The sequence below is a fragment of the Diaporthe citri genome (genome assembly GCF_014595645.1).
Source record: "Diaporthe citri strain NFHF-8-4 chromosome Unknown scaffold_4, whole genome shotgun sequence".
Classification (NCBI taxonomy): domain Eukaryota; kingdom Fungi; phylum Ascomycota; class Sordariomycetes; order Diaporthales; family Diaporthaceae; genus Diaporthe; species Diaporthe citri.
This window is the reverse complement of record NW_025064849.1, coordinates 39,273-54,607: the sequence shown is the minus strand read 5'-3', so window position 1 is coordinate 54,607 and position 15,335 is coordinate 39,273. Positions and strand designations below refer to the sequence as shown.

Genomic DNA, 15,335 nt, shown 5'->3' with positions numbered 1-15,335 from the left:
TCGCTGCTGCCATACAACGGATATCTTCAGTGGGACGTCCGGCTGCAACAAGACCAAGACGAAACACGCAATGCTGTCTAAATACATAAAAATTTCAAATCGCGTGCTTCTGAGCCCTGAGCAGAGCACCCTATCACTGAAAGTATCGGGTGTTGGCCTGTACAGGCATGTATGTGCATGCAGTTAGATGCTGGGCAGTAATCTGTCACACTTGGGGTTGGATCCATGTCCCTTCGCATCAGCTCAAGAACAGATTCAAAAGACTGCCTAGCAGAGAGGCATAGAAGAGACTCCGGCAATGAATGATGCAAACAAAACGAGAATTCAACCAATTCATAATCTCAACTGACGGAGGTGGGTTTCGTGCGTGCCTGGGCCAGGTGCTAGCCGCCAAGTACATGCCAAGACAAATCGGGCGATGTCCCGCCCTGACTCGTTCTGGAGAAGAAGTACATAGAGCCCCGCCGGATCCGCTTGACATCCAGAAAAGTCTGCCTAGTATAGTGGTTAGTACACTTCGTTGTGGTCTTCTCCAGAAGAGCTCATACGGTCCGAAGAAACCCATGTTCGATTCATGGGGCAGACATTCTTTTGGTCCATTCAGAATTATGACAAGTTCTCTTTTGTTTTTGTCTTGTTTCGTGTGCTCCAACTCATTCAACAGTCCGATGCCAGTGTCAAGTCATGATGGCTGTCACGTTGTGTTGTACCCATGTTCTTACTCTTACCTGGTATGTCGCATTCTTCAATATATCTGGGCTGATTTGAGGCAAGATGCACCGACTGGTCTGATAGTGTCTGAATGCAGATGCACCCTTTTTATCGACATTGGCTTTGTTACTTCTATCATATCATGGACACCATGTACATACTCGCCCGATCTGGCTGCCACGTGGTCGAGGGCAGCAATAACTTAGGCAGAAATAACATCAGCGAGCTCGGTACTAGGAACAATGTAAGGCGCCCCCTTTTGCTGTGCGAGGGTCTTCTGTTCGAAATCATAGGCGAGCCCAATGAGCTTCTCCTCGCTGAACCTTGCGCCCATAAACGCAAATCCGAATCTATTTGGGCCGGTTGTCAGCACCCTGGACATCAAATCAGGACATCTGGACTTGAAGAAATGGAAAGACTTACGGTATACCGGGTGCGGTGCCGATCAACTCCCTCTGAGAAGGGACCACGCTCGTCCCATTCGGGAAGAACCCCAGTGGCACGGTGACAATGGGACTGCCGACCAGGGCGGGGAAGGATGACGAGACGGCCGTCAATGAGACCACTGCATCGAGATTGTCCCTCTCGAGGGCCCCGAGGATACCACCCGGACCGCCTACTGCGAGGTTGTTAAGGTGGGCGTCCCAGAACTGAGGGCTGGTGTTGTTGAAGCCGCGGGCGAGGGCACCGTCCCAGATCGCCGTGTCCCGGTCCGGCCAGTCCTCGGCGGGGAAGCCGTGGGTAAAGGCCGTCTCGGCGACGAGATCGGAGATGTCGTTCGGGTTCTCGGTGAGCTCGTCCAGGTACTGCACGAGGTTGACGATGAAATCCGCGTCGAGCCCGATGGTCTCTGTGCTGGAGTCGTTGAACCACTGGTCCACGGCCGTGAAGTTGGCGCCCTCGACGACGGTGGCGCCTGCGTCGCGGAGGACGTCGAGGGCCGCCTGAAAGGCCGCGAGGTTGGCGCTAGAACTGGCGTTGGCTATCGTGTCGACGCCGTAAGAGGCATCCATCAGGTTACGGGCGACGCCGATGCGCGCACCGCTGAGGGAACCTATTTTGCAGGCCTTGACGTAGTCTGGGATAGTGCCGTTCTTGAAAGGGATGGCGGACGTGTAGTTGTCGTAGGGGTCCTCGCCGGCAATGGCAGAGAGGATGTAGGCCGCGTCCTTGACGGTTCGTGCCATGGGACCAACTGTGTCCTGGTGCTCTGATATTGGGATGACCAAGTTGCGCGAGGTCAACCCAGCGGTCGGCTTGATTCCGACAAGGTTGTTGACATCCGAGGGAGATACGATTGAGCCGTCCGTCTCGGTGCCGAGACTCGCGAGCGCAAGACCGATGGATGAGGCCACGCCGCTCCCACTGGAACTGCCACTCGGATCCTGATTGGGGTAGAAGGCGCCATAGACCTGCCCACCGTAGGCGCTCCAGCCGTTGGTCGAGTTGTTGGAGCGGTAATTCGCCCACTGGCTCAAGTTTGTCTTGCCGAGAATGACCACGCCGGCCTCACGCAGCTTCCTGGCGACCTGGGAATCACGGGGGACCTTTGCGCCGACGAGGGACCAAGACCCCGCGGTGTTGTTCATCTGATCGGCCGTGGCGATGTTGTTCTTGATCAGGATGGGAATGCCGTGCAACGGGCCCCTGGACGTGCCATTTTCTCGCTCATTGTCGAGTTGCTCCGCGATGGCGACAGCATCGGGGTTGATCTCAGTAACCATGTGAAGGGTGCCATTAACCTCCAGAATTCTGGCGATATAGGCGTTGACAAGGTCGACGCTGGTGAAGGCGCCACTGTCGAGGCCTTCTGCGAGCTCATCAACGGTAGCATCGATGAGAGAAGGGATCGCATATGACTGTGTTTGGTGTGTGCCAGCTGGATATTTTGTCAGCTAAGGGATTTGACACGTTGTAATCTTTGGTATGCATCACCTTCTTTGCGCACAACAATGTTGCGGCCCTCCGTTAGAGGAACAAGAAGCAGCCATTGGACGACATAGAGGCCCAGTAGATAGAAGGACGCCATTCTGACAACCGCAGCAGTAGCTGACTGTCGACCGGAGCTCTTGGGTTCGCTCTCCAGAGTATGACCAACGTCCAGGGACCAACCGTAGGCACGGGACTTGTCTTTGCGAGGTCTGGATGCCACCACGGCCGTGAGAATACCCATGGTGTGGAAATGGCAGCGTCTTATATCTACCCCATGTTTATCCCAATCTCACCACTGCGTGCAGAGTCAGCAACAGGGATGGAGGTCAACGCTCGTCAGGGGCACACAGATAACGCTACCTTATTAGTGCTATAGTACAGACACCTGGTAAGCAGCAGAAGGTAATAAGTTCTATCCCGGCAGCCCGGCTGGATGGGTCCAGCCGGCAGGATCGACGATTTTTAGGTTACCCATACTCTAGTGCCGGGCGTGTAATGGGATCATAGACGTGGAAATGGTGAGGGGAATATCCAGGTACCTTGGCGCTCACCATTCCCCATTAGGCAGCTGGTAATTGTGGTTTTCAGAACTCGATGCAGAACATGTCTACCAGGACACAAAGGGCAATCGTTCCGAGACGAAATACTGGCGGCAAGCACTGGGACTTTCTACCCAGACTTCGATTTCGCGATGCTTTTCGTGACTGGGGCTGAGGAACTCAAGACCATCACCCCTCGACGCGCCAGATTGCCCGGCTTGGACGGCATTTATCCCTTTGATTACCTGTCGCCCTAATCTTGGCTATCAGCTGCTATAGCTTGTGTAGCAATATGATGCATGGGGCATATTGACATCTATGGCTTGGCTGACGCTGTTATATAACCCTGGCTTTCCTCCGGATTTGGCATGCAAGATATCAATTGCACAACTAGAGTAGTGGAATGCAACGTTAATTCAATAGAGTAGAGAATCTTTTGCCTAACCTCCTAGCAATGGTTCAAAGTCATGATAATTTGGGCCGCGAGGGTGTTGCTGATTTTACTGCTACTTGTACTTGGCATTCTTAGAAATGTGGTCATATGTGACAGCCAGCCAAAATGAAAGTCCGCATGGTTGAAGTCAATTTCAGCTTTGAATGGATCATGAAATAGGTGCAATACCACGTTGAGCAAAATTCCCACATGTCTCCTTCGGGCATGGGGACCTTTTCACGAGATTGGCCCTTCCAAAGCTTCAACGTCACTTGCAGGGAAAAGAGACTCCAGCATATGGGCTTCTCGCAGAAACTCATATGCTGATCTGTGCGAAACATTCCCAGGAATGGCGACTTGGTCAGTCTTGTTGCTTCTATGAGGACGAAAACAGGTCATGTAACTTGGCATGAAATCGAGATGTGCACACAACCATCACCCTGCGCATTCCAGAATCAGACAAAGCCATCTTATGGCAGGTCTAGACCAAATTTAATTCGATGTCTACGATTTGAGCTTCTTTTATAGACCGCTTGATGATGTCCTTCTCTACGTCCGCAAGCTCCATCGCTGTTCCGCGTTTCATGCAAGACATGTCGGGCTTGCTCGCCCCTTTCTCCCATTCGGCGTCCATCATCCAGTGTGTCGGCACCTCAAACTCCCGCTTGTTGGTAATTTTGTTCTTAAGAAGGCCGCCATTATACCAAAGGAGCTTGTCAGACTCGTCGACGTGAGAAATAACAAAACTGCAGACCTTGTCTGGTTGTCCGAGAGTCGCGTTAGCATTGGCCGTGGATGTGAGCTGCGGATTGTTTCTTCCCCATCCCACAATGCCGCCGTAATGTTTCTCGAATGCGTAAGTCGCGTTGGCCAGTTCGAACCCGAACCACCACGCCTCCTTGTCGCCGTAGGTCATCTTATACGTCGTCTCCTCCCGCACATCTTTTGTGTTCTGCCAGGCCACGTGAAGAAGGCCGAGCACCACATCCAAGCGAGACTTGTCCACAACGACTACCCTCCCGAGTCCTGTTCTCCGGCATAAGTCTCGGTCCAAACGAGGCTCTTGTTAAGATTGGGACCCTCGTGGATCACCTGAGAGTGCCACCACTGGTGTCTCTCCTTGAAGTCATACTGCCAGAGCAGCCTATCGTGGAAGAATAGAGCGCCGTGCTTTTGGTAGTCCTTTTGCTGCAGGAGCGAGATGGGGTCCTGGAAGAAGACTGCATCGGCGTCGAGGAGAATGACCTCGGTGAACTTGCTTGCCAATGCGGCGAAGGCTTTGATGGCCCACCCGCCGTACGCCAACTTCAGAGTGGCATCGTCAAACACCTCCGTCGCGTCGAGAAAGCTGTCATCGCCGTGCTCAACCTCGCCGGATTCGGTACGAAAAGTGGCCAGTGATTCCAACGCATCTCGCTTTTCCTCGGGAAGGTCGGTGTTCCCAGCGTAGACAACCTGAATCGGAAGTGTCGTCTTGAACACCCGCCGAAGGCCGACAATTAGGTGGCAGGCGAACCGGAACGTCTTGTTTCCCGTGGGAATGACAATTCCCCGTGGTACTGTGAATCTCTGACTCAGGTCGGCCAACGGTGTAGTGGAAGTTGAATTGTTCACTAGGAAGGGAAACGCGGACGCGGTGACGGCCTCAGTCGCGGCCATGACCCGATCCGTCTGCGGCCCTGGGCCGGCTTTCTCGCTCATCTCTATCCATTTTCGCAGGACCTGTAGTCTACCGCCGAGCTCTCCGAACCGTTTCGTATAGGGCTTTTGCAACGGGTAGTCGACGAAGAATTGAGATGCGAGTTCGATGAGGTCGGCCTCGGCGTCAGAGATGGGTAGCAATGGGTCTACCGGAGCGGACGGAGGTGGGCGACTTGCGGCATCCGGCCCGTTGTTGAGCAATGGTCGGCTGGTGGAGACGCCAAGGCCGTGGATCGAGCCAGCATAAGACGTCCAGAAGATTGATAGCACTACGATTGTCAGAAGGTACTGCGCTACCAATGCTGTTTTCGAGAAACGGACAGCCTTGAACAACATGGCTCGGACTCGAGATACATCAGCAATAGCGGTGCTAGAGGGTATCAGGGAGGTTGAAGATGTGTGTTTAGATTAGTATTTTTTGCTCGAGAAGGTAGAAGGTAGAAGTGTAAAGGAGCGTCGAAACAGCCACGTCCTAAGCGGAGTCAGCCAGCTGACGACGCAGGCATGCGCCTCCCGGCCCTAGGCGCCCCCCCCCCCCCGACCCGGGGCCAGAATTAGCAGTGGCCTGATGGGACCAATGTCTTGCTTAACTGACTGACTGATTGACTCTCGGTTCTCTCTGCCGGCAGAGACCCACCTGTATTTTGAGCTTGGGGCGGAGTTTAAGACAACGTGCGTCGGCGGACTCGTCACCCATGTGGAAAGCAAGGCTCATGGCCTCCTAATGTTCCCTGCCATCCCATGAGGTATCTGTCTGATGCCACCCTGCATCATTTCTCACCCACCCTGGTCCAATCCAGTCGTACCAAAACCAAATCCACATAAGCTTTTCTGGCATGGCTCGGTCCGCCCGGCTTTAGTGCAGAGGGTTCTCGTCCCTTATGGCGGGTTAGAAGTTGATCAACATCCACTGCGAGGCAGTGAGATGCAGTGAGATGCAGTGAAAGCCGCCCCCATGGGACACCGTATTATAGTTAGTCATTCCATCATCTCAAAAGATCCCAACCCCATTTCCCCTCCCCCCCCTCTTTTCCTATCCAACATTTTCAGTCTAACACCCAAAGTGAGTGCTGGTTGTTTTCTATACTGCTTTAATCCATCTGTCTCAATTGTCGATAATTCGCATCATGCTGTGCCAGCCTTGCCAATACGTATTGGGCGAGATTCAGAAAAATCCAGATGGCGGTGGTACATTTCCCCATCATGCCTCAGTCGGTGACTGGGAAAAGGCTGTGGAGCAGAAGTGTCTCCTTTGCCGGCGATTGGATCGACATGAAGTCAATGCTGAGGCTCATACAAGCTTGGTTGCGAGGACAAGATTTGAAGGCGATGAGCACGAAATATCGTTCACCATTTCGGCCGACACTGATGACTTCTATGAGATCTTTGGCATTTTCTGGTTGCGTCCCGTCAAGACTGAAGAGGGTTGGTAGTAGGAACTATGTGGGTCCCCGAGCTGTTACTAATGATATTCCAGACCGCCTGACGTTTCCAAACTATGCGCCTACCAACACCGTCGGCTCGCCACCGAGCATGAGTCTTGCTCGACACTGGATCAGTGACTGTAACAAGCACCATTCTAGATGTAAACGCCCAGGGGTTGCCTCGAAATCTACTTGGGTCCCAGAGCGGCTCATCTATATCGACGATGAGAACTCGCGCCTGAGGCTCGTCCGTGGCGCTGACGTGCCATCTAATACTTCTTACACAACCTTGTCCCATCGTTGGGGCCAGGTCAAAGACAAGCTCGTATTAACCCAGTCGAATATCGAGGAGTGGCATAAACAATTGCCGTCGCTAGGAAAGTGGAAGACATTCGTGGATGCAATAGAGACCAGCCGGCAACTACAGATCCCATATATATGGATAGACTCACTTTGCATCATTCAGGATTCGAAAGACGACTGGCAACACCAATGCCCCCAGATGTGCAACATATACAAACGATCCTATTGCAACATTGCAGCTACTTCTGCAATCGACGATACCGAGGGTTGCTTCTTTGAGAGAGACGTCGACATAGACCTCCCATTGCGGGTATGCTTTGCTACTGGGGGATATCAGCTCAAACCCGCTGAAAGTATTGTGATTCCAGCTATGGGCAACGGCAAAGATTCTCTACGTGGGTTATATGATCTCTGCAGGCAGCAGATCTGGTTTCATGACATCACATTCTCCCCGCTAAATTCTCGAGGCTGGGTATTACAGGAGGTAGGAAGCCAGACTACCAGTCACGCTCATTGGCTAATGAGATCGCAGCGCCAACTCTCTCCACGAGTACTCAACTTCACCAAGACACAAATGTACTGGGAATGCGACGAGATGCAGGCCTCAGAATCACATCCGTACGGGTTTCCAGAAGAGGCCTGGGCGAATTTAAAGGGCAAGGCTCTAAATCCATTCAGTCTTCTAAATATGAATCTCGAGGAAGAAGATGCTCTAATCGACACTGGAGTTAGCCCCTTGGTGAAAAGGGCATTTGATGTTTGGGGCAATGCAGTCTCAGCCTACACTGTTGGTAATTCGGACCGCAGATTGACAGATGGTTCATCGGAATTCGCTAAGAACCTGACGAACCCGGCCGACAAGTTGGTAGCCATCTCGGCTATTGCGCATGAGCTTCAGCCCTTCATGAACTGCCGCTATCTTGCTGGTCACTGGGAAACTGCCCTCGTAAGGCAGCTTGCTTGGGCCGGTTCGAACGACAGCCAGCGAACATCAACATACCGCGCACCATCGTGGTCTTGGGCAAGCGTCGATGCACCGATATCTCTCCCCAACCCCCCCGGTGGGACGAGGGAGGAATTTTATCCCCTAGTAGAGGTCCTAAATGTCGAAGTGGAATCATTGACGGATGATCCAATGGGTCAGGTGATTTCGGGATCTTTGACTTTGTGGTGCCATCTTATTGAGCTGGAAGTTCAAAGTCTCTTGACTTCACGTTACGGGGGAGAAGACGATGGGGAGGAAACCATTCTGGTCAATGGAGAACGTACACGCTTGCATGTACAGCTAGATGACGAGTATTCTCGACCATCAGTCCCCTGGAGTGTGTATTGTGTTCCAATCAGTCTCCTCGTCGATCGGAAATCGTCTAACTCCACAGAGCTCAATTCTCCTGAAATGGCATTGGCCTTCGAGTTCAACTCGATTCTTTTGGAAAAGACCAAAGTTGAAGGAAAACATCAGAGGGTTGGGTTCCTAGGTGCTAATTTGCTGCAGGATCTTACAAAAAAAAGACTTTGCAAACGATCCGATACTTCGAGCAGCCGGGTCACTCGATTTCAGCAAAGAGAATGCTTTCTTTTCACCCCATACACAGGAGTTACAGCAGATCGAAAAAATATAAACAAAATGGACACTTCCTAAAGCTATCGCCAAAGAGATGTGTCCCTGGGCACCATGTGTGTCGTGCTGGTGGTATCATCGTGAAAGGGAGGAGCCAAAGGGTTTGACCGAGATGCAATACTACAAGATAGTCGCGTACTTCGGCCCAATCCGAGGCTTCCCAGTTTTGTGGCAGTTTGTGCAGGAGAAGCGCCCCGTAGCCGCAGCTGGGTCGGTCTAACGGAAACGACAGAGTTTGTACCACGTTCTGCTACAAGTGTACGGCGACAGTCAACTGCTATTGGACAGTCTGACTGTTGTTGTTGTCAGCACTACAAAGACCACGCACAAGACCAGGATCACACATCGGACGATATTCAATTCATTTGATCGAAAGCTATAGATTGTTATCCTTCTATACACTGTCTCTCCATAACCACCCACAGGGTCATACGTGATGGCCAGAATTACTGATGGTTGCTCCAGGGGTTGAAGACTATGTGGCTGAAAGTCTGAAATTAGAAGACTGAGACTCTACATTTGATATACATTGAGCGGGTAATATACTAGGCGGTGCTGGGATGCAAACTTAAGATAGATACCAGTCATAGTATACGAACGAGAGCCACATAGTGTCAGGTGGTCACATAATAGCCGAGCTTAGGGTTTCAGGATTGATCATGGGACAGGAAATCTTCCATCATAAGGCTGAATCAAGATAGCATAAGTGGGTCTGGTAGACTAATGAACACTAGCTATTAAACCGATCCTGTCTGTTTCTCTTATTTCAAAGTGTTATAATGATATAGATTGGACTTTTGCGCTATCTATCACCTCCAATACGCACTGGCAGAGTTCAGAGTGCAACTCTATCAACACTGGACCGAGGGTCCACACTGGTTGGAGCAGTAGCTTTTAATGTCGCCACAGCCTCCTCTAGATTCGCATGTACCAGTGCAGGCTATATCGTTTCGTCAGTGTCTACTCATTTTCAGGAGTTTGAGGCTGAATTTCATTTCGGGAGTAGGTCAAGGTACGTCCGAGGGGGTTCGCGTGGATATAATACGTACTAGCACAGCATTCTTGGTTGTTGCTCTGCGCAGCTGCCTGTGCAACAAGCAGAGCCATTGCAGCTGTGGCAATAGCGGCGATGTTGAAGTGCATTTTGGCAAGAGTGTGCTTATGTCGGAGTACAACGACGAAAGTTAAGAAGTGGAGGCTGAGAGGTAGTGGTAGCTTGTAGAAATAGATGAATCCTCTGGGGCATGAGCAGTTGGGCGTAAACAACTATATACAAGACACCAAGATGCTCATCATCAAAAGTCTCCTGTTGAGATCCAGACCACGCTGGGCTCGATTCATGAGTGTGAGAAAACCGGGTCTTCAATTAATTGCGGTAACTTTGAACGATTCAGCTGTGAGAAAACCGGGTCTTCAATTAATTGCTGTAATCTTGAACGATTCAGCTAGCGGCCTTGGGTAAGGCCATGGCTCCCGCCAAGAGCACAGAGCCTTGCCCTCCATGTTAGAAGCACGATTCAAGCCTGCCCACCTGATTTAACATTTCTTATTTCAATGACCATGTTCAATCGTACTGCGATTCAGGAGCTCTTACTAACTGCCCAGAGCTCACCCAATACGTTTAACCCGACAGCCAAGGCCATCAACACTTGTTTCAGGTGGTACGATTGACAAGGGGCCTGCTCTGCTTAAAGTACCAGGACACGTTGATTCGTCATCGACCAGGTAGATTCTATTTAAAGCCGATAGTGTTCTTGAAAACGTTCTCTTTTATTTTCGAAATGTCTGAGCTGTTCAGGAGAGACTCATCAGGCCACATCGTGTCGAGCAGAATCCTCCGGCAGCATCTTCGTCCATTCCATGATTACACTCTGTCAGATGTTTCTCAGACACTGCTTGTTGTGGCGTTTACGTGGCAAATCATCTCAGGACACAGAGGGTATAACGTACAATATGACGAGTTCATTTGATTCCACTAAACAGTGCCAGCCGCGGCATACGGCATTTGAATTATATGCGGCTTGAAATATTGACTACATGCTAAATAAGACACTTTTACAAACCATCAAAGCAGAAAAATGAGACGGTCCCCTATTGTTGTGCCGCCACACACCGAGCTGAAGCAGCTGGAAGCAAACTTGACACGGAAAATGGCCGGAGCTCGAAAGGAATTGTCGTGCACTCCCTGCCGACCTGTCTCAATAACTCCGTGATGGGAAGACCTAGAAGGCCTTCACACCCTTTGAACTATTATTTAGACCCATCTCACCCATGATATTCCGTGTACCGGTTCTAGTCCCATGCTGAGTCCCCTGCCCTATCCCCTGCCCTGTCTTTTTCGTAACTCCGTCATGGTTAATAGGAGGCAGGGTTAGGGTGTGTCCTTGCCACTTCCAAGTTGATCATGGTCAGCCGACCTCGGGATTTCATGAGCTGGAGGCCTGGTTGTGGCGTGCATACAACCTGACCACAAGGCCCATGCATAGGCGCGTACACAGCATGTTCTTGTCCAGGTCGCCAAGGAATGCATTCCTCAACTCCGGTTCGAAGACAACAGCCCGCAGCTTCTCCACCCCGGCAAGAACGTCTTTCAGGATGACACAAGAGCAGAGCAAGGCCAGCAGTCCCGCGGCCCAAACAACCGACTGGTCGGCGAACCAGTATCTCAAATTTGGCAACGAGCGCACTCGCGCCGTACGAGAGCTCGTCGCGCAGATCCCACTCTCGAATCCCGCGCGCATCATCGACGTGGGATGCGGACCAGGCAACTCGACGGCGGTGCTGGCAGCCCGCTTCCCTGATGCTCACATCTCGGGCATGGACTCGTCCCCGGACATGCTGACCAAGGCACGCAAGGCCATGCCCGGTGTTGAGTTCGTCCAGGGCGACCTAAAGACATACGAGCCCGAGCCCGGCGCTGACCTGGTCTTTGGGAACGCCGTCTTCCACTGGCTGCGGCTCGAGGACCGGATCCCCACCATTCTGCGCCTGCTCAAGACCCAGAAGCCCGGTGGCGTGCTGGCCTTCCAGGTGCCCGACAACTATGAGGAGCCCACGCACAGGGCAATGAGAGAGACGGCCCTGCTGGACGGCCCGTGGACCGAGCACTTCCAGGCGCTACCGGCCGACCAGCGGCCCGACTTCGACCCCATCGAGAACCCTGCCGACTACTACAACGCCCTGATACCGCTCTGCGACAAGGTGGATATATGGCACACGTATTACCAGCACCCCCTGGACGCGCCCGCCTCGATCGTTGAATGGGTCAAAGGCAGCGGGCTCCAGCCTTTCCTCAACGCTCTGCCGAACCAGGAGGTGCGAGACGAGTACCTGAAGGCTTACGAGAAGAGGATCGCGGAGCTGCACCCCAAGCTGGCCGATGGTAAGGTCCTGCTGAGATACCCGAGGCTGTTTGTGATTGCAACAAGGAAGTAATGCGTGGGATTCAATGGCCATGTACAAATGACACTGGAGTTTTTGGTATCGTCGCCGCACTAAGCGGGCCGTCGGGTGCACAACGCGCTTCGGGAGGTTGGAATGCATGTATGCAGACACATTCAATGTCTTGGATTCCTAGATGACCAATACATACCTTACATATCACTCTGGCCGACGTCCCTACTTTGTGCTTATGTCTAAAGGTTCGACATTGGAGAGTGGAGGTCAAGCATAGGCAGGACTCACGCCGTGGTAGATAAATGCATCTTTGGTTTATCTTCTATTAGACAATTCAACAGCTGACTGGTAGAGACACTGTATAAGCCCGTACCTGGTCTCTCGGTTATTACCATGGCCAGCTGGCGTACGGTGCCATGAATAAGGTAGCACACGCCACGCGGCTCTCCCCCACGACTCTAGATGGCTGTTCATCAGTCCAATGGCATTGTCTTGCAAAGATCATGCATAGTCAAGTTTATGATCCTCGTTCCGCCGTGGCGGCATCTGGTCTACAGGCCACTTACTGGTCGGTGACATACGGTTACTAGTTAAACCTGAAGGCAGCGAGCACGTAGTTAAGAGTCGAGACGCTTTCAAGTCTACGCAGAAATGCGCCTCCGGACTTGTATGAGTACATTTGCTCTGCGTCCAATGTACCCAGTCCATTAATATTCCCAAGGGCTGAGCTGAGAACTCAGTGCTTCAAAAAGTACGGGACTGGGCTGAATTAGGAGTAGAGATTGCGAATATGATCGAGTGGTTGGATGAGAGGCATTCCTCAAATGCTGGCAGACTATCCACTGCGGAATAGAGATGATGTTTAATGTTCTTTCCTAAAGACTTCATATCAACAACATGATGTGCTTTACGCAATGTAGAGCCTAGGCTCACGTTTGAGCGATTTGACTAGGATTCGAGTCCGCAAGCTGCCGATCACGCCTGGAAAATACGGAAAGACGAGGCACATTGGATTCGATTTTGCATCTCAATCTCATGACCTAATTTCGGTCAAGCTGACTGTGCAGCCCCCTATTCCCAACCTCCATTGCCGCCTGCAGCTCCCGCTCTCCATCCCTGAGCAAGGCTTTGCTGTGCCTCAGATTCTTCTCCTGCCTACGCTTCTCCTCCTCGACGGCCTTCTCCCGGTCCTGAAGCGCTTTCTCCCTCTTTTTGCGCATGTCCAGCACCTTCTGTGCTGCTTCAGAATCACCTGCTGCGTCTCCGTTTTCAGGAGGCGGGGGTAAGGTCTGGATGAAGGCATCGACTAGAGAGTCGCGGGTCTTGGCATCCAGCGAGATGTAGCGGATGTCGGTGATGATTTGTGGAGGGAGATGGGTAAGCAGGGTCTTGTTGTTGAGTTGTGATATAGGTATGGATTTGAGGAGGTTGGCCAGGTCGGTCTTCAGGGTGGCTTGTGGGAGCTTGAGCCGATTGATGTGTTCCCTGTAGAGCTTCTCTCTGTCCTTATCTGGCAGGGACGAGTCCTTCATTGATGGCTCCTTTTTGTGTTTTCTTTTGAACTCGGGCCAGTACAGCTTCGGTGTTGCCTTGTCGTGCAGCAACGCGAGGTACGGTATCCGCGGGTCCTTCTTCTCTTGTTTTGCCCTCTGCTCCTGAAGCTCCTTGATCTTCTCTCGTGACCATTCCTCCCATACTTCTCTCCTAGCCTTGGTGGTGCTGAGGACCGTGTATCGATTGTCATCGAAGACCTTGCCCTCCTCGATGAGCTTCTCCCAAGGGCTGTACGGGTTGATTCCGTAGTCGTTGAGAAGGTCTTTGAACAAGCCCTTGGCGTCCTCCTCAGATAACTCGATGCCGGCTGCGCCTTCGGGCCATTCATCCATGTGGCCGTCGTCGTATTCGCCCGGGTCGAGTCCATACTCTTCGCCCATGGCCTGCAGCTGAGCTGCAATGTCTGCCTCGCTGAATTCCGCCGGTCGGTCGTCGTCTTCCGAGGTCTCTCCGATCCTCTGGCGTTTTGTGGCATGCCCATCGTCGCCCTCGCCGTCTTCTGCCTCATCGTCCGTGACCTCGACCTCCTCGTACTCGGAGCTGTCATAATCATGCTGGGGATCTTGGGCGGTTTCTTCCACAGCGGCCTGACCATCCTCGGTACCGTCGCCATTTGGAGCTGTGTTGTTTCGAGGGCTGTCCGAATTGCCGTCTTCTTGCTCTTTCTTCTCCCCGAAACCTGCCTTGTCTCGTATCCTCGCCCTGTCCAGTTCAAGTATTGCCGGCATCAGCTTCTCCGGGATGCGCCAGTAGCTCGCGTTCTTGACAGGGTTATAGGCAAAGCGTCGTTGGCACTTTGTGTAGACCAGGATCCACGGCTCGCAGCCGGGGATGGCAACCTTGGACCTTGGCTTGTCGGTCGGTTGGGGTCGCGGTCTGTCCCCGTGTGCACCTCCCCTCCCGCCTCGTCCTCCATGGCCGCCGCGATGGTTCTGTACGGCTGGCGGCTGGTTGTACTGTGACATGAAAGCGTTGGCGACGCGCGGGTCGGAGAGGTTCACGTTCGGGACAGCGCTGTGCTGCATGAAGCTCGCAGAGGGGTCCATGGGCGCGGGCGCAGGCGGTGGCGCGCTCGGGCGGGTGTAGGTCGATGTCTTGGTGGCGGCATTGTAGTAGTAGGTGTGGCCGGTCGGCGCCTTGTGTTCGGTCCATCCTGGGAGCAACGGTTGGGGCGAGGTCGCCGAGGGTTTGTAGGTTGACTTGAGCATCGTAGCAAACTGTCGACCAAGCCTGCGGACGGCCGCCGTAGTGTGTGTCTGTGGACGTCGATGCAATGCTGGTTGTCCTGGGGGCCGTTGGAAATTCCAGGAGCTATTGGACCCCTGCCTGCCTCGTCGCGAGCTCGCGCCGCTTACGTAAGGGTCGCGCAGCGCATATCCAACGTCATAACATAGCTCCTTCCTCTCACGTGGAGCGTGAGAACTGTTAGCTTTTGCTTGTAAAATGGTATGATATTTAACCTGAAATTTCATCTAACTCTAGATTTCATCGTGCCACGGACCTGCTCATCAAAGTCAACCCTCGATAAAGTCAGGCCTGTCTGCTACAGTACCTCTTTTACCGAGTCTTCCCGACGTCCCATCACTCATCACCTACACAGTATCCCCCTTCCCTCTGCCACCCCCCCCCACCATGCTCGCAATCCCGGACTCTTGTGTCGGGCTCGCGATAGCACTTGCATACCCCCATTCATGGATTGTCCTGTAACCCTTGTCTGTGTT

At 52.6% G+C, this 15,335-nt stretch overlaps 5 protein-coding genes across 5 annotated transcripts; 2 read left to right on the top strand and 3 right to left on the bottom strand.

Annotated features, from left to right (window-relative positions):
- Positions 1-913: 913 nt before the first annotated feature.
- INS49_009207 (uncharacterized protein) lies at positions 914-2,884 on the bottom strand (the record flags this gene model as incomplete). The annotated part of the gene is made up of 3 exons (XM_043169943.1): positions 914-1,061; positions 1,135-2,590; positions 2,647-2,884. The coding sequence occupies 3 exons, from the start codon at positions 2,882-2,884 to the stop codon at positions 914-916; spliced, it is 1,842 nt and encodes a 613-aa protein (XP_043024508.1).
- Positions 2,885-4,096: 1,212 nt separating this feature from the next.
- On the bottom strand, positions 4,097-5,652 carry INS49_009206 (uncharacterized protein; the record flags this gene model as incomplete). Its single annotated transcript, XM_043169942.1, has 2 exons — positions 4,097-4,641; positions 4,695-5,652. 2 exons carry the CDS (start codon positions 5,650-5,652, stop codon positions 4,097-4,099), a joined length of 1,503 nt encoding a protein of 500 aa, XP_043024507.1.
- A 791-nt stretch (positions 5,653-6,443) lies between these two features.
- On the top strand, positions 6,444-8,137 carry INS49_009205 (uncharacterized protein; the record flags this gene model as incomplete). Its single annotated transcript, XM_043169941.1, has 4 exons — positions 6,444-6,741; positions 6,794-7,353; positions 7,576-7,989; positions 8,135-8,137. 4 exons carry the CDS (start codon positions 6,444-6,446, stop codon positions 8,135-8,137), a joined length of 1,275 nt encoding a protein of 424 aa, XP_043024506.1.
- Positions 8,138-11,163: 3,026 nt separating this feature from the next.
- On the top strand, positions 11,164-12,099 carry INS49_009204 (uncharacterized protein; the record flags this gene model as incomplete). The annotated part of the gene is made up of 1 exon (XM_043169940.1): positions 11,164-12,099. The coding sequence occupies one exon, from the start codon at positions 11,164-11,166 to the stop codon at positions 12,097-12,099; it is 936 nt and encodes a 311-aa protein (XP_043024505.1).
- Positions 12,100-13,100: 1,001 nt separating this feature from the next.
- On the bottom strand, positions 13,101-14,822 carry INS49_009203 (uncharacterized protein; the record flags this gene model as incomplete). Its single annotated transcript, XM_043169939.1, has 1 exon — positions 13,101-14,822. The coding sequence occupies one exon, from the start codon at positions 14,820-14,822 to the stop codon at positions 13,101-13,103; it is 1,722 nt and encodes a 573-aa protein (XP_043024504.1).
- Positions 14,823-15,335: the final 513 nt, after the last annotated feature.